At 39.1% G+C, this 19473-nt stretch overlaps 1 protein-coding gene across 1 annotated transcript; it reads right to left on the reverse strand.

The window, feature by feature from the left end:
* Positions 1–8914: 8914 nt before the first annotated feature.
* LOC133490137 (transmembrane protein 250) lies at positions 8915–11748 on the reverse strand. The gene is made up of 2 exons (XM_061799796.1): positions 11538–11748; positions 8915–10264 (listed from the first exon to the last, which is right to left on the reverse strand). Exon 2 carries the CDS (start codon positions 10151–10153, stop codon positions 9734–9736), a length of 420 nt encoding a protein of 139 aa, XP_061655780.1. The 5' UTR covers positions 10154–10264; positions 11538–11748; the 3' UTR covers positions 8915–9733.
* Between the last annotated feature and the right edge of the window lie 7725 nt (positions 11749–19473).

The raw sequence follows: 19473 nt of genomic DNA on the forward strand, positions 1-19473 counted from the left end.
ACGGCAAGGTTAACTCATGTTAGCTAGAAGCATGCAATCAACTCAAACTGACATTAACAACTGCTCTAAAAGGCTGCTATCATAATTCATGAAGTTCGCTAACAAGAATTTTTGAACAGAAGTATTTCCTTTCTCGTTCGGTTCTGATTGCTTCTTTGCCAGGTGGATGGCAACTCTGCGCTGGGGTTTACAACAAAACGCACTAAATGATTCCACTAGAATATTGAACCGAGACACGCATTAGTTCTGCATTTTGCATCGGTGCAATTTTAATATTTACGGTACGTACTGTCGCAACAAGAGAAGTGGACGCAGACTTGCCGGTTTTACATGCTGTAAATACGTGTCAATCGTAGTGTTTGATGGTTTTTGGTTCCCCATAATAGTAGTTGTCAGTGTGTTTCACTCACCTGTTGGTTTTTCTTTTTATCGTGTTGTCGAACCAAAAGTGTAGGTTGTGCTCTGTGTAGTGAATCCTTGCTCGTTTTCATTGTGCAGCAAGTGTTGCTGATGCTGCTGTCTTAACTACAGTATTGCACAGTAACTGTATGGAGGAGGGTCCACAAGGGGGTCCTGGCAGTGTGTGTGCGTGTGTGTGTGCGTGCGTGTGGTAAAAATTGTTGGTATCCCTCTGATAAAAGAAAAACCCACAGTGGTCACAGAAATAACTCGAATCTGACAAAAGTAATAATAAATACAATTTAATGAAACATAACAAATGACTATCAGACATTACATTTGAATTGTGGTTGAACAGAATTCTTTTTAAAAACAAACTCATGAAACAGGCCTTGACAAAAATGATGGCACCCTTAACTTTATGTTTGGTTGCACAACCTTTTGATCAGCAATCAAAACGATTTTTTTGTAACTTTCAATGACATTGGACATTTTAAATTGCATCTTAATTAGATTTATTTTTCATTTTACACTAAGAATACTTGAATGATTTAATTACATCCCAATTGCATCTTATATTTTACTTGTATTTAATTTCATTTTACTTTACACATAGTTTCTATTGTTTACTTTTAACTTTATTTTATTTAATTGAATGCAATTTTTTTTGTTTGAAGTCAATTAGATTTTATTTTGTATTTAAGAATATTTGAACTTTTCACTTGGAACAATGATATACATTCATGAAAATATATGACATAAGCTTTTGGTACTGCCACTTTTACTTTACAATCATATTTTCTAACTTTCATGAAGCAGTGAGCCGTATTCACTAACCTTTACACAGCATTCCTGTGTTAGCAGGGTAAAAAAAAAAAAAAAAAAAGTGAAATAGTTACAACATGGCACGAAACACAAGTTATCCTGAGAGGTCAACTTCTGTTTTTCAGGAAAAAGAGGAAATGATAATGAATGTGGCATGACTTCACGATCACCAACACTGTTGTTGAATTCATGTACAGTCCGCACAAAGCTTATTATGGCAAACGACATGATTAGCTAGCGACTGCCTAACAGGGGCGTAGCCATCATTTCAGAAGTAGGGGGACAAGTTGTTCAGGAGTAAGCTAACATTTATGAGCAAATGATCATCCTCTTGCATTCACCTTGCTGCTCTCCATTGTGGCCAACGAACAAAATAACCAAACTGTAAAACTCTGGTTGAGGGAAACACAAAGACAGTAAAGCATAAGTCGCCAGATACTGTAAATAAATGTCCATTGGCAACTCTGACCACAAAAATTCAGTTAAACATCGTTCTTGCCAACACGTCTATTGGACACAAAAAAGAATGGAAAAGACATGACAAGTTTTTGAACTTTTGTTTATTTTATTATTTTAGAAAGTCAAAATCCTCAGATTTCAGCCTCTCATGTGTAAATACTTTGATGTCCTTAGTGCTCCATGAAAGTAGTCAAATTATCTTTTTGTTTTTAAATAAAACTAGAATTTCATGGGCATCAGTTGGACTGAGGAAAACTGATCAAAATTTTGCCTATTTTCTGATGTTTTGAATCAAGGCGGCGTCACTCTTTGTTATATTGCAGCCATTTGCTAAATTCATTTAAGTTATTTTTTTCCTCATTAATGTACACACAGAACCCCATATTGACAGAAAAAACTGAATTTTTGACATTTTTGCAGATTTATTAAAAAGAAAAACTGAAATATCACACAATCATAAGTATTCAGACCCTTTGCTGTGGCACTCACATTTAACTCGGGTGCTGTCCATTTCTTCTGATCATCCTTGAGATGGTTCTACACCTTCATTGGAGTCCATATGTGTTTGATTACACCGATTGGACTTGATAAGGAAAACCACACACCTGTCTATATAAGACCTTACAGCTCACAGTGCATGTCAGAGCAAATTAGAATCATGAGGTCAAAGCAACTGCCTGAAGAGACAGAATTGCGGCAAGGCACAGATCTGGCCAAGGTTACAAAAAAAATTCTGGTGCACTTAAAGTTCCTAAGAGCACAGTAGCCTCCATAATCCTTAAATGGAAGACGTTTGGGACGATCAGAATCCTTCCTAGAGCTGGCCGTCCAGCCAAACTGAGCAATCAGGGGAGAAGAGGTAAAAAAGAACCCAAAGATCACTGTGGTTGAGCTCCAAAGATCCAGTCGGGAGATGGCGAAAGTTCTAGAAAGTCAACCATCACTGCAGCCCTCCACCAGTCAGGGCTTTATGGCAGAGTGGCCTGACGGAAGGCTATCCTCAGTGCCAGACAGATGAAAGCCCGCATGGAGTTTGCTAAAAAAAATAACACCTGAAGGACTCCAAGATGGTGAGAAAAAGATTCTCTGGTCTGATGAGACCAAGATAGAACTTTTTGGCCTTATTCTCAGCAGTATGTGAGGAGAAAACCAGGCACTGCTCATCACCTGTCCAATACAGTCCCAACAGTGAAGCATGGTGGTGGCAGAATCATGCTGTGGGGGTGTTTTTCAGCTACAGGGACAGGACGACCGGTTGCAATTGAAAGAAAGATGAATGCGGCCGAGTAAAGGGATATCCTGGATGAAAACCTTCCCCAGAGCTCTCAGGACCTCAGACTGGGCCGAAGGTTCACCTTCCAACAAGACAATGACCCTAAGCACACAGCTAAAATAACGAAGGAGTGGCCTCAGAACAACTCCGTGACTGTTATTGAATGGCCCAGCCAGAGCCTGACTTAAACCATATTGAGCATCTCTGGAGAGACCTGAAAATGGCTGTCCACCAACGTTCACCATCAAACCTGACAGAACTGGAGAGGCTCAAGAATGGCAGAGGATCCCCAAATCCAGGTGTGAAAAACTTGTTGCATCATTCCCCAAGAATCATGGCTGTATTACTATATTATTAAATACTGAGCAAAGTGTCTGAATACTTATGGCTGTGTGACATTTCAGTTTTTCTTTTTTAATAAATCTGCAAACATTTCAACAATTTCATTTTTTTCTGTCAATATGGGGTGCTGTGTGTACATCAATCCAATTCAACTTTAATGTAAAGATGTTTTATCCATCAACAGAAATAATAGTTAACATATTGAAATAACGTATATAAACATCCATCCATCCATCTATTTTCCGTACCACTTATCTTCACTAGGGTCGCGGGTGTGCTGGAGCCTATCCCAGCTATCTTCGGGCGAGGTGGGGTACACCCTGAACTGGTCGCCAGCCAATCACAGGGCACATATAAACAAACAACCATTTGCACACACATTCACACGTAAATATAAGGACAAGCAGTATGCAAAATGGATGGGTGGATATTAAAGAAAAAAAATATTTTGGTTGACCCTCAGAGGAATGAAATGGCCCCGCTGTAAACCGACTGGGAGGCTATATAAGGTGATTGGGATGCAGCCATTGTCATTGTTATGCTTGGCAGGAACTCCGGTGGTTGTGAAGTGTGTGTGTGTGTACGTGAGAAGTCAGTCAGAAGCCCCTTTCACACCGCCTTCATGGGAAATATTTGCATGAGGCACTAATGGTGACGTGAAGAGCAGTGGACGGAACGGTTCACCCGCAAGTGCATCTCCATTTGGAGCGTTTCTTATGACACAGCTGGACAGTAGATCCATTCACCAGATCCGCCGGCCTTTTATTAAATATAAAATAAAGACATTATATGTACACAACTGTGCAAATGTCACTGGCCAACACTAGCTCTGTTGTTTAATCCGATACAGTAAACAATGAATCAGAAGACACCAAGGAAGTTGATTTTAGTGAGAATCGGGATACAGGTCCTGATACAGCAATGCTCCAGACAGTGTTGGGAAAGTTCATTTTCTATGCAAACTAGTTCAAAGTTCAGTTCACCGTTCCAAAAATGAACCAGTTCAATACATAGTTCATAATTCAAAATTTTGAACTAAGTTCACATTAAAAAAATGAACAAGTTCATACTTCTTTTTTAAAAATATATTGCTGATGGGATATTTCCCACAAAATAGTCCTACTGGCATTTCATTTTTCCATTGTTGCCACCCATTCACCTGTTGCTTGAATGTTCTTTTTTAAAATAAGGAATTACTGTAAAACAAAAACAGGGATGTGGGAGGAAACCGGACTGCCTGGAGAAAACCCACACAGGCACGGGAACATGCAAACTCCACACAGGCGAGGCCAGGATTTGAAACCTGGTTCTCAGAACTGTGAGGCAAATGTGCTAACCAGTCATCCACCATGCCACCTCTGGCTGACTAAATTAACAAAATACCTATCCTTATCAATTCTTATAATGCATATGCATGTGACCGTACAGTGTTTAAACGAAAGCATTCTAATACAAATAATATTTTTCCTAATCAATATTTACAATTGCCCGCGACCCTAGTGAGGATAAGCGGTGCAGAAGATGAATGAATGAATTTTTACAATTATGTACCAAAGAACACACTCACTCCCATTTACGCAGTGTCACTGAACATACCTCGCTCACTCGGTGCTTACCGCACTGAATGAGTTGCCAAATCTGGCGTTTTTACCCATCATATCAAGGTTCGTATATAGTGTGTCAGCCGAATTTTGTCCTGGAAGTCCCTTACAAAACCGGGAGGTCATGAATGAAATTTAACTTTCGTTCAAAAAGCGTTCACACACGCCAGAAAGAACGCGGTCTCAGTAACGTTCATCAGGCAGAAATTCAAAAAGACCTGGAATTAGCAGGTACTGTTGTCACAAGGAAAATGGTGAGTAATGCACTCCACTGCCATGGCCTGTATGCACGCTCACCACGCAAGACCCCATTGCTGGAGGAAAAAATAAAATAAAATAATAATAAAAAAATATGTCAAAGTGCGCTTAAAGTTTGCTGAACAACATTTGGACAAGCCAGTTAAATACTGGGAGAATATAGTCTGGTCGGATGAGAGCAAAATTGAACTGTTTGAATGCCATAATGCACACCACGTTTGGAAGAGAAATGACACTGCACATCACCCTAAAAACACCATACCAACAGTGAAATTCGGAGGTGGGAACATGATGGTGTGGGTCTGATTTCCAGCAAATGGTACTGGTAAACTTCACATTATTAAAGAAAGGGCAAATGTACCGAGGCATTCTTGACAAAATCTACGAGGATGACAAAAATGAAATGAGGATGGACATTTCACCAGGATAATGATCCAAAACATACTGCCAAGGAAACTCGAAATGACTTTCAAAGAAAAAAAAATGAAGCTGTTACAATGCCCCAGCCAATCACCTGACTTGAATCCAATCGAAAATCTATGGAAAGAACTGAAACTCAAGGTCCATAAAAGAAGCCCACAGAACCTTCAAGATTTGAAGACTACTTGTGTGGAGGAATGGGCCAAAATCACACAAGAGCAATGCACGCAACTAGTTTCTCCATACAGGTCGGGTCTTGAAGCTGTCATTGCAAACAAAGGATTTGTCAAACTATTACATAAATATCTGTTGGCGTGTTCAATACTTTTTCCCTGTGTCATTTCACATTATTACACACAACTTAATTTCTGATCTTATTTGTTCTACTTTCTTTGTATGTGTAAGGTGGTGGGTAGAAGCTGCCAAAAGGTGTCACTGTTTATTTATTATTCTTTGTGAGAACTTCAGTAATGTGTTTTGTTTTGACACTTTTAAGCTCCCGTAGGGTAGCAGGTAGATGCAGGTAGCCATCTTGTGGCATTCTCTCCTGTTTGTTTGGAAGGTGAGCTTTGCTGCTAACACCATCCGTTCAAATTTTACAAGCCATCCATAGTATGTCTTTATTTCATTGTTCAATTTAGGTAAGTATTAATATGCATGAATGGGTTTTGAGGCCGAACCCTGTGGATGTTGTATTTTGTGTTTATCATTGACTTCTAGAAATTGACATGTAATCAAAATATTGAATGCCTATTTTTTTACATGTCACACTTTATTTAACATTTTATGTTAATTATTTTTTATTTTGAACTGAAAAGGATTCTCCGTTTGTTTGGAAGGAATAAAACTGCCTCGGTCTGAACCACAATCCCGAACACCTGTGTACCGTGCCCCTTTCTCTCCGCACTAACCCCATCACAACCCACCATCTAACACAACGCAGAGCTGTGTAGAGAGGCACCAGCACGAGGACGGTTACATATCTATGGATTAATTGGGTTGTTTCCAACATCTGGTGAAATGTTCATGTCAATAGCACCTTTGGAAATATATTTAGTGAGAAAAATGTAATACTTCTTTCAGCCGCTGTATATAGGAACATCGTGCCTGTTCCAAAGTTTTGATGTTACCTCAGAAGGTGGAAAATTGTCAGGTCAACTTTGTCCCCCTTAGGACAAATGTGGCTTTCACAGGCTGTCCTGCCTCAGTTACAGCTCCGATACCAAACGCAGACATGCAAACACCAATGGCATGAAAAAGGTGACAAAAAAAGAAAAAAAAAACATTGAAGGGGGGTTCCCCGGGCCCCCGCAGAGAATTGTTTTGATTTTAACATAAATTAAGGAATCTGAAAGGCTGAAGTACAATAAGGCTCCCAAAAAATTACAAACTCACGCAGAAAAACTTATTTAAACTGCTCAAGTATGTGTTGATGTTCAAATTTAGGATTCAAATTAAATTTGCCTCATTTATTTGCTTTTTTTGTACTGGCCTCCAATTTGAGCCAGGCCCATCTCCACCTGCACCTGATGCCTGCTTGAAGCTGTGCCACATGAATAGCTTCCTCCTCTTTAAGCACTCTCATTCTGGAAAATAATTGATAATTGATAATAATAATAGTCTGTTTGACTTCATGTTTCACTATTACCAATTTCAAAGACTAATCCCAAATGCATTCTCCAGGAAAATATTAAGTACAATATTTTTCTGTTTTTATTGGCCATTTCTGAATTTGACGTTAGTTCATTCTGTGTTGTGACATAATCCCTAACAATGCTCTGTCGCCTAATCCATTTAACATTAATATCCGTAAACTAATTAGATAATTGTAGCTGTGTTTCCTAATTAATACAAGATGTACTAGCGGATCAACTCTTGTCGCAGATGTTACATGTGCTTCGCGGTTCCGCTGGGACCGCAACCAGGGCCACGACCTGTAGCACCTCAACGCCAAAATACAAAAGACCAGTGCAACAAATACGACACTGGCTGATCTGATGAGCAGAAATGTTGCTTAAACATAAGAGTAGCAATAGAGGATGTCCGCTCGAGAGGTGGGTAGAGTAGTCAAAAATTGTACTCAAGTAAGAGTACTGTTACTTGACAATAATGTGACTAAAGTAAAAGGAAAAAGTAGTCCTCCAAAAAAATTACTGAAGTGTAAAAAGTACACAATGAAATAATTACTCCATGTACTGAGTAAATAGTAACTTGTGATTTGTTTAACCACAGCATGAACATCAATCAGTAAATAGCACAAACTAAAAAAAACAAAAACATTTGCTATTTACTGCACGGTGTTTTCTCAAGTTATAAGTGAGCTGAAATGTCCACATTTGGGCAGACAGTGTCAGATAAATACTACAATACATGAAAGCTGTTGTTTTTGTTTGTCTAAATGCAATACATCGTAACGGCGTGAAAGGGGCTTTGCACCAAATGCTGTCTTTTACAGGCAATTTGAGCAGACAAACACTAGTTTGGAAATGTATTGGGTACATTTAATTTCTGTACAGTCATTAAAACATTGATTCAACAACTGGCATTGTATACTTTTTCACATCATTTTAAAGACATGAAATGTCTTTAACATGGTGCTTTCTGTACCTTCGGCTGATTGCTCACATGCATCACATGATGACACAGCACACATCAATCACATGCATCTTTTACGCAGTCATCCGCTCAAAGATGGCCTTTGCTTTCAAAGCATGTGACATGTGAGAAGGATAAAGCATGTAAAGCTCACATCTTTAAACAGACCGGAGACACATATAGAAGCATATTTCTATTAAGTAGGCCTTCATTCATATTTAACAAAAAATGCATAAAAGTGGATGATCACGAAGTAAATTAGAAATTGATACTTTATATTAGCAGTAAGTTTGTTTTCAAGAAAATTTGGTCACCATCAGGCATTTGTATTTTGAAGTCATACAAGTGTAAACAAAAGTTAAGCACTGCGTAGAAGTAAACTTAAGTAAACCTACACACCATTTGATACAGAGCGATACTGTCACCAAGTCGCGTTTTACAGGTAGAAGTGTGGTTTCGGTTCGATGCCCAGACATGTTATGCTTCAATTTAAATGTAATATAATAAAAATGTGTTGCGCACATTGTACTGAACAGCCAGCCAGAAGCTTTCCACTCCATCCCCGGTTCTGTGGTCATTACAAAAAAATATTTTGATGCTCACTGACAGAAGTCTAGCAAGAGATCGTAAATGTTTCACCTCAAAATTCCCCCATTTGTTGCATTGTACTTTGTAGACACATTTGTACTTAGTTCTACTCTAATTACAGCCGAACAACACACAAATGACAGAGACTTAGACGTTTTTATTCCAGTAAAGAATGAGTTTTAATGCACATAAAATCTTTTTTTCTTCTTCTTGGCATTCAGTGGGTGCTGATAGCATGGGTGGGCAATTTAAGGCCTGTGGGCCACTCCGGCCCTTGAGAGCAATGACCCGGTCCACCATGCAATAACCCCCCTCCCCCCTAGAGAACAATTATAAAAAATCCCCAAAACATTTAACCCACAAACACATGAAAGACAGATTTGTACGTTTTAAAAGTGGACATATTTTACCAAACCAACTTTTTCTAGCATTTGGGATGTAATATTGTCTTTGTGGTGCCTCAGTAAACATGTGAAATATGAATTAAAATCGTCCACGCATTCCTGAGTTCCAGACGTTGTCATCTGCCGAGAGGCCAGAAGTCAGGTCATTCGAATTTCTCAAGCTTATTCCCTTTCCGCTTCCGAGCCAGTGTTGTTATCATAAATATATGTGCTCGCACAAATAGATCTTCTACACGGAGGCAACCAATCAGAGGAAAGGGGGCGGTCTTAGCCAAATATGGACAAAGCAGATACAAAACTGGGCGAAACAGAAGTAGCTGTCAGAGGGGCCTTTTCTGGACACTCATATGACAAAACCCAAGGTATTTTTTGAAATGATATTGACACTTTTATACTAAGTCCATGTTAGAGAGTCACTCTACGGAGGTCTCAATAGCCAAAATACGGGACCTTTAACACTTCACAGAAAAAAACACCTAGCTTTGTGATGCTGAAAATTCCCAGATGCTCCCAAAGGAACGCACATTACAGGTCCGCTGCGAGCTCACGCCACCTCGCCTTCATCCTGGCTACATGTCCACAAAGACCATGAAGCACCAGCCGAGTCCACCCACCATGAACATGGTGATCTGCATGCTGTAGATGATCAGGTCGTTGATGGCGCCAAAGTCTAGGCGCCGGTGGCCGAGCAGGAAGAGAATGACGGACAGTTTGTACTGCAGGCGCAGGAGGGCGCGCACACCAACGTACTGTGCGAAGAAGAGTGCCGACAGTGCCACCCACAGTAGGGCGGTGAGCAGGCTGCAGCCGAAGTAGAGCAGGAAGCGCAGGAAACCGTAGATGCAGCGCGAGCGCACGTAAAGTTCAAAGTTGTTGTACTTACTGCGCACCAGCTTGGTGGCGTGCGCCGCGCCACACGCAGAGTGCATGCAGGTGGTGTGGGGGCCATGAAAGCTGCGCACCCGCCGAGGGATGGGGATCACGGGCATGGGTGGGCTACAGGAGCCCCCGGTCGTACAACGTCTTCTTGCCTGTCAGGGCGGCTGCCGCTGTTTGCATCATGTGGTGACCGATGTCTTGTTGTTAGCAGAATCCACAGTCTGAAAACATAAGTTTGTTATTTAACTTGGTAGTATGTATTAAACAAAATGTGTATCATATCTTTAAAGGGGACATTGGTGCCTTGGCTAACGACTGCCCCGAGTTTTTCTGAGTTAGACTCGAGTTGTCGTCCGGTTGATTTGTTTGCTTTGTGTCACAAGCAATAATTTGACTCATGGCGTCCGCACATTGAGCAACATGACTGAACTGTCATACAGTGAGACCATGTTGTGGTGGCCGAACGTCGGCAACTAGTTTTCCTCACAGATGTAATGGCCAATCAAAAATGCCACGTTGTACTACATGATCTTTCACAACACAAATTACGGTTCCGGGTACCAAGCGAGATCCAGCCGGCCACTGCCAAGGTTTACCAACACAATATACATTTTTTTTTTTTTTTTTACAACAATACTTACATTATTTATAATTTAATATGTACCTGTGGCTAAAAAGCAAAACGGGGAGAGCCTGTTGCCAAGATGCACGAGTGCAGTCAATGAATTGGGCCATAATTTATCAATCGCATGAATGCAAACAGTATGTGTGTGTGGCTTTTGGCTTAAGTACACTTCTTAAAACCAGTCTATTTCTTAACATTCTCTTTGATTATGTTTTAATATCTATATTATACAATTGCCAATTTCCTTTATTACGAACATGTAACAAAGACTGCTCCTGTCCCCCCCGGGTCTGGACCGGATTAATGGAATTACATTCATTTCAATGGGGGAAGTAGACTTGAAATAGGGCTGTCAGTATCGAATACTTTTAAACTGAGAGCTACTTTTTCTGATTAATGCAAATGGATACTAGTGTGATATACACTTCTGAGGCTGCTTCGGGCTCAACTACGTCAATTACAGGTTATTCATACTATGGGTGCAAATAATTGTTTTTGTAATAGATTCAACTATTAATATTTTTTTCCATCTGTTGATTATGATTCTGTTACCGTTTGGACTGTAAACTATAATATTGAAAAAATGGTGCTCATTGTTATCCAAACTACAAGTAGATGTTTCCAAATGTCTGCTTTCAATGGAGGACTACAGAAATAAGAAAAAATTTAAATTTACTGTCGAGAGGCTGACATAGTCCAACACGTTGGTTAGCAAAAGGCTAGACTGGTTCCTTAAATTGAACATAGTAACGGTAGAAAAACATAAGTTTGTGAAATAACTTGTTCATATTAAAAATGTCTATCGTAGCCCCAACAGTAGGCTGTGCTTAGCATTCCTATCTGTCGAGCTAGCTATCGAGCATACTTACACGGGAACCTCCGGCGCCCTTTTCCACCTTGAAAAAGATGCTTGTGACATATAAAAATAACCTTTATCTGTGTCACGTTATTAACTGTTATTTTTCATTTGAACGCGCGCTACTTGTGTTATTTTTATTAAGGGCAGACGTTGATTTTTTCGCCAGCAGAGATGAATTTGCCAGAAATCATCGGACGACGTCGCAAAAATAATGTACGACAGCTCAGGTTGACAGCACTGCGGATTTAAAGGAAGAGTACGCCCTCACCGAGGAGGTATACTTCTACTTTATGTTTATAGTTTCATAGTTTTAAAAATTCCCCGTTTAAAAACACATTTAAATAGCTATGAAAACACACACACACACACACACACACACCTGGCTAGATTTTTGTTAGTTTTTGTTACACTTACTATCTGTGCAGATTCAAACAAATACACTTCGTGGACACTTTATTGGGAATAAAGTATCCTCAATAGTGAAAAAATCAACAGCAGGCATTCTATTCATGTGTTAAGGCACAGTAGACTAGTGCTATATCAAATAACAGATTTACGTGCGTGTGTCAGATATCTGTCAGAGAGCCAGGTGGCAACAGGTGCACATGACTCCCATAAATAAAGAGCTTATTAAACATATAAAGAGGATCATTTTGCTGCTGAGGATTTAAGGGCCAGTGCAAAATTAGAAAAACAAACATTACTGTGATGTTTAATCAAACGCACATAAAGCTGTCCCGAGTGGACTGAATATATGTCCTCGTTTCCTATGGGATGATGATTGGATTTAGTAATGGAATTCACTGCAGGATCAATTTGAATAGCAGCCAAGTTCACAGACTCAGCAGAGTGGGAAGTGTGCTTTTTCTGTCCAATAGAGGGCGTTCTTACCCGTCAACAAAGGTGAGGAACCTTTCTTTTTCCTATCAGGAGTCCTTTTCAGGTTTTGTTAAGTCCTGAAAGGGCCACGGGAGTAGGGCCACACTGGAAAAAAATAAATAAAATAAAATAAAATAAAATAAACAATTAAAAAGTACACTTTGAGATTATAGTCATATATTAATGAGAGAAAAGGTTATAATCGTACGAAAATAAAGTGGGACATTTTCTACATTTTAAAAATTAAAATTATAATTTTACTAAAATAAAGGTAATATTTTTGAGAAGAAAAGTTGTATATTTGAAAACTTCAGAAAGCAGTAATATTACGAGAGAATATTTTCTACAAAAAGTTGGATTTTCTAGAAAAAAAGTAATATAACAATTTTAAAAGTGTTATATTTATTGAGATTAAATTCTTAATATATATTTATAAATTATATATGTATTTTATAGGTTGTATTATAAGAATAGAATCATCTTTTCGAGATTAAAGTGAATTTTACTAGCATAACGTTGTATATTAAAAAAGGAATCTTCAGGGAACATTTTTTTCTATATTTCAGAGCTAAAAATTCACATATTTGTTAGATTAAAGTCATAATATTACAATAATAAAATTGTATAGGAAAGAATATACTTCTGACAACCTTTATTCTCATAAATTTACGACTTTAATCACTTAGTGTAATTTATTTCTCTCTTTTCCGCGTGGCCCTAATACTCATATGTACTACATTTATTACAAATTCTGAAAATTATGAAAAGGGGCCAGATTAGTAGCTTCTTGTGGGCCATGTACTTTATTTCATATATGAATTTAATATAATTTGATACATTTAACGAAATCATTGAATTGTTATTATTTTTGTTTTACAGACAGTACAGAAGGCACAATTTTGCCCTCACCAATAGAAACACATTTAATTATCCCATCAATGGACTGCCTGGTGTCAACTTGTTTCACCACTAGAGAGAGCTGTTTATCCAATAGAGAACAGTACTTAAGTGTTTGACCAAGGCTGAAGAAGGAAAAGAGCAGTAACCCAATGGCTACAACATTAGGTACACCTGCACAAGCTAATAATCTCAAATACAAGGTCCATCCATTCTCCTAACCGCTTATCCTCACGAGCGTCACGGGGAACCTTGTTGCCTAAACCCTGATTTTGACTTGAACCGTATAACTTGACAAATCACTGCGTTTATAGTTAGAAATCTGCATTTTGTTTGCCCTCGGGAGCCCAAAATTGCTCTTTAATTACTCTGCCACCACTTAATATGGCCGCTATAGCTTCACGAGTGGGCCAGATTAGAGCCAAAGTTCTCTCTCTCGCTCTCTCTCTCTCTCACACACACACACACACACACACGAACGAACGCTCAATCAATTAATTCATTAACTAAGTGGAGGTCAGCTCCTGGAGTTGGTGTGAGACAAATTAAATCAATTATTCAGGCTAATAAGATGAGGGAGTCTTTAATGATGGAAAGTTTTAAAATCAAAACGCCTGTGTGGTGCATTATGAAGCAGAGGGACGAGTCGGTGTGCCTTGATGTTACTTCACATAATTTAATTGTTTATTTTGTTTTCCTTTAGGTGTTTTTTTTATGATGAAAGTTTTACAACACAAATGAAAAATAGGTTTCTGATGTGAAGAATATGTTGGAGGGACCTCATTAAAAATGCAAATAAAACCAGAGTTTTCATTCTTCGCTGTAAACATTTGATTTATTAACAGACTAACTTCAGACCGAGATAATTTAATCTATATAAACTAATCCACTGCGAGTATAATCAGGAAACACATTAGACCAGTGGTTCTCAAACTTTTTACACTCTGTACCAATATCATGTCAACATTAAAATACAGGAGCATAGAAGGCCTGTTCATCGTTCATCAAAAAGGAGAGAGGTTTTACTTCTAAAAAGTACATTTAATATTATCACGGCAAATTTTTTAAAGTGTTCCTGAATAAATTTTTAAACACAAATAGTTCTTAACCCATTTATTGAATTGGTCACCCCTTTGGTAGAACTTTGAAACACTTTCCACCTAGCATGACACAACTTGCGAACATATTTCCACCCACTACAAACAGATTTATCACTGTGATGCACTTGTGTTCCATAATGGCAAGCACAGGTACCAAAAGTGAAACTCATTTAAAGCACAGGTGTCTCGACATAAACACACAGGAGGGTTAGAAACCTTGCGACAGGAGTCGCAGTGTCGTATACACTCGTGCAGCTAGCCACCAGGAGCCATATTGGTCTGAGCGGTCAGCGGCGGTCAATTGAAGGGTCAATCACTTTGTCGAATGCGCGACCCGGAGATGGGACCGGATGCCCATACTGTGCGCCTTGCCTTCCCCCACACCTGAGTTATTGCGTGTTCCGACGATAGCATACATAAACAGAAAGAGGGTCAAAAAAAAAAAAAAAAAAATCTATCCGATCACTTATGCTGATTTACGCTGTGACCCTCTCGACCGGCCCCTGATGGAACATTTTTAACACGCCGTGATTTATGCAGCAAATTACCTCACGGTAGTAAAAAAAGAATAGCCCACGAGAGGTATGTGTCGCACAGCTTTTTAAATTCTAACGTGTCTTCCGCCTCTCGTGTCAATTAATAATAAATAAAACAAGGACGTTAAGGAGTGGCGCTGTTCCTGTAAAGCTGGCTTGCTCTCTATTGACTATTACCACCATGCAATCGCAAAACACCCACACAAACAACTAGCAGCTATCCTCGTTAGCTTAGTGCCACCGATCGTTACTCACTCATTAACATTGTGAGCTAACAATAGCATCAAATTATTTTGCAGAAATGCACCTGTATGTACAGTATGTATGTACTCTATCTATCTATCTATCTATCTATCTATCTATCTATCTATCTATCTATCTATCTATCTATCTATCTATCTATCTATCTATCTATCTATCTATCTACCTACCTGGCGGTCGGTCAGCCGGTCGGTCGGAAGGTCTGTCAAAAGTATTTCCTCATCCTCGAAACAAAGAACATTCCATAACACGGCAATCTTGCAGTGTGTATGATGTCAGGGGGGATGGGGCTAATGAGGGGTCAGGGAGGCAGGTTAACCCCATAACATCATTGCTGAGAACATGCTGATGGAAGGATGGAAGGATTAAAGGCGTTTATGTGTGACAGAAGCCTCAACTCCACTTGCAAAGACCTGAAATGTGTTACGTCGGCTAGCTTACGTGGTACAGTTTAAATTGAGAATTTATCCACCCATTTTCTAAAGCGCAAGTTGTCATTATGGGTGAGCTGGAGGCTATTCCAGCTGCCTTTGGGCCAGAGGCAGGGTACGGTACACCCTGGATTCGTTGCCAGTCGATCACGGCGCACATTTAGACAAAACCATTCACACTCACATTCACACATCAAAACAATTGTATCTTTAATTAACCTCACATGCATGTACAGTAATTGTAATGTGGGTGGAAGATGGAGTGTACAGAGACAATCTGGGCAAGTACGGGGAGAGCATGCAAACTCCACACAGAAGGCCGGAGCCAAGATTCAAACCTGGAACCTCAGAGCTGTGTGGTCTATTCCCAAGCATTTAGTAGAATTTTGTGCATAATTGGCCTTAAACTTGTCCAATATTTGTTGATCAATATTCGATATATCAATATTTTTTGGGTGTAGTGCCAATTTACAAAACATTTACATAATAATTGACAAGGTCTTACTCCTCCGATATTAACCAATTTGGGCGAAAAATAAAATTTGAATTAAAGAAAGATTTGGATAAGATAAAAACATCAATACACTCTAAAGAATTTCACCGTAAAAACCTTTAAATTACTGGCAGCAGGAATGCCAGTAATTTACAGCTATTTTACAGTGCATTTACTGTAATAATGTCTTCTGATGAAATTTATTTTATCAGTAGACTACATATGATGGATTGCAGTATATCAGCGTAATTTAACAGTATGTCTACTGTTATGTAGTTTCACTGTAAATTAACATGTTATACATTACAGTATGTTACCATAATTTAACAGTTGGTGTTGGTAATTTATTTGACCAGTATTTTACTGTATTTTGGATTCCAGTACACGATGGTAGGATAACTGTGGGTCATAATGTTACAGTATATGCCATGTTGTTTTTTCACAGAGTAATAAAAGAAAAAAACTTATTTGAGACTGAATGCGATATCAATCTGGAGCCAGCCCATACATGGTGATCATGACAGTCAGTTAATTTCGAAAAGTCCCGTTGGAGTTCTTCTTGTTGGAATGACGAGGAGGCTTTGCTGTCCAAAATCAAGATATTCATGCAAGACTTACACAAAAAATGCATGAAATGTGTAGAGAACCTACACAATGTATAGATAAAGCCATTGTGTAAATATATTTTCATTTTGTTGAATTTCATTAATTTCCCATCTTCATTTAAATTAATGTACAGATACAGATACTGAGATACTCTTTCTTTTTTAAGCTAATATTTACAAAATAGTTGATACAGCATTTAATAAGATTTTGTATGAAGATTGCCTGAAATTAGGAGAAAACCTATTTAATTTAGCTAGAAAAGCTAAAAATGTGTGCATATTTTTGCTTCAAGATAATCTTTACATAATAATTGATAGCCCTAAATAAGTAGTGCAGAGCCAGCTTTGCAGGTCTTCTCTAATATTAAACAAATATGAACGTATGTACAAGCTGGTGTTCACCTATCCACTCACCTTGTCCATGTGTGTGAACTAAACTCAATTCATGGGCTCATCACAAGGAAATATTAATGAAGACATGCAAACTGGCTTTGTGTTGAAGGTAGACGTGCAAAAACAAACAACAGACACCGCCGCTTCACCTAATAATGTCACAGCTCAATTATTTTGCCACTGTATCTCTTATCAAATGATATTTTCAAAGAAAACGTTAATTGATATGTATGAAACTTTTTTTTTTTACACATACGAAGAGTCCTATTTCAGTAACAAGAAGTCCTTGTTTTCAGCATGTAAACATTCCTCACAGAGCCGATACATTCTTACTTTCTCATGAAACATTAATTGTTGTTCAGTGTTGGAGTCACTCAGAATAATGTCCTGGCACCGTTTTTTCCACAATGGAACGCTAACTCCATTCAATCAAGTAAGCCTCTTTCCTGAGACAGTGACCAATGACGTGGCTGGCCCAGTTATCACGTGGCCTTGCGCAAACATTTGCCCCTGAACATGATAGTGCTTTTACAGCAACATCTTCTGCTACTCAGCAACAAGTGGAGATGGAGAACAGCATATAATCCATGTTCTTAAATCCACCACATATAACAGGAGAACATTTTGGGTAAATTTCAGTGTTTTACGTGACTGTGGACACACACTTGACGGGAAACTGTGTCTGGGAAACTTTCAAAATGAATAAGAAAAAGACTGCAACCATCTCAAAGTTGACATGTTTTGACATTCGAGCAGCCGTCTGGTTTTTATTTTGAAGTCATCACTTCATGGCAAAGAAAATAAGGGTTAGCGGTAGAAGAAATGTGATTTAACCTTAAAGGGCATCATGCATAAATAATGTTTTGCCAGCAACTTCACTTATTATGTTGCTTATATACAGCATACATTTATAGCCTATAGCTAGAGATAAATTAATCAGTTAAACAAATACTAAAGGACGAAGTAATATAAAACAGTCAAATGTTCTACCTGTAATTCTCATTTCCGGTGTTGTAAGCGTTAGTGACCAAAAACGTAGTTATTTTAGTCATATATATCTATTTTTTAATTCGGCCAATTAATCGGTTATCAAATATTTTTCTGCCAAATATCGGAATCGGCGTAGGCCTAAAAAAAATGAATATCGGTTGGGCCCTAGTCTGAGTTACAGTGATAACGGATTTTCGTGGTTTTTGCAAGGCTCAGTTCCTGTCCCCGCGAATATTGGGAGAACACAAAAACACAAGAAAAAGCAAAACTGAGTTTGCATGAGGTATGGTGAGGTCTTGTGAGTTTTTTTGTGTGATTTGTATGCCATACCGCCACCAAAATGTGTGGAATCCATCCATCCATCCATCCATCATAGTACTAAGTTTTGGTAGTTCAAATCCGGGCTCCGGCCTTCTTGTGTTGTGTTGACGCGTTCTCGTGGGTTTTCTACAGGTACTATCGCTTCCTTCCGCAAAAATAAAAAACATGTTTCTTCAGTTCGTTGAAAACTGTAAATTGTCCTTTGGTGTGAATGTGAGGGAGAATGTTTGTTGGTCAACATGTGCCCTGCTGTGATTTGCCATGATTCTCGTGAGTTTTTGTGTGGACAGAAAATGTGAAAAGAAAAAGACAAAGAAAAAGCATAACGCGTAATTTAATCTTCCGATTCCCGCTGAACTATGGCCGAGTGATGTTTGCAGCATTTGCAGTATTGCTGTGTGATAAATGAGCTCACACACATGCAGTCTTGCACCTTTTATTTCTTTTCTGCACATTTGCCACCTAAACACATCACACTACTGCACACTCGCCTGTCGAGCAATCACAATTACCGTGTACCCCGAACGCATCGCCAGCTAACTTATCGCTCGCAGTTGGGCTTAATCTTTCTGGCCAGAGGAGGCATCCATCATCTTAAAACACCATCTATTCTGCTCTGGCTCCACTTCGAAGAGAGTGTGTGTGTATGCTGAAACCCATTGTGTGTTTTTGTGTGTGTGCGTAAAACACAACTTATGGGCTGTCAACACAAAGTGTGCAGCCTTGCCGGAAACTGACAAGCACAGAATGACTGACAGTGACATTGCGCCATTACACGCTCCACTTGTGTGTGTGTGTGTGTCTGTGTGTTTGTGTCGATTAAAGCTGCACTCAGTAATATTTCTCCCTTCCCCTGAAAGGATGCACATGGCACGGCCACTTGTCAGCGTGATGGCGCCATTGCTGTCAACGCCACATGCGACTGCTCCGAATTACAACCTAATGTGCCTCACCCCCTCTTCTTTTTACATTTTAATGTACGGTGAACGACTGGTTAGCACATCTGCCTCACAGTTCTGGGGACCGGGGTTCAATCCCCG

Source organism: Phyllopteryx taeniolatus, chromosome 15 (assembly GCF_024500385.1).
Source record: "Phyllopteryx taeniolatus isolate TA_2022b chromosome 15, UOR_Ptae_1.2, whole genome shotgun sequence".
NCBI lineage: Eukaryota > Metazoa > Chordata > Actinopteri > Syngnathiformes > Syngnathidae > Phyllopteryx > Phyllopteryx taeniolatus.

Coding starts and splice junctions, on each gene's coding strand:
- LOC133490137 (XM_061799796.1), bottom strand. CDS start 10,153: ATGCCCGTGATCCCCATCCCTCGGCGGGTGCGCAGCTTTCATGGCCCC.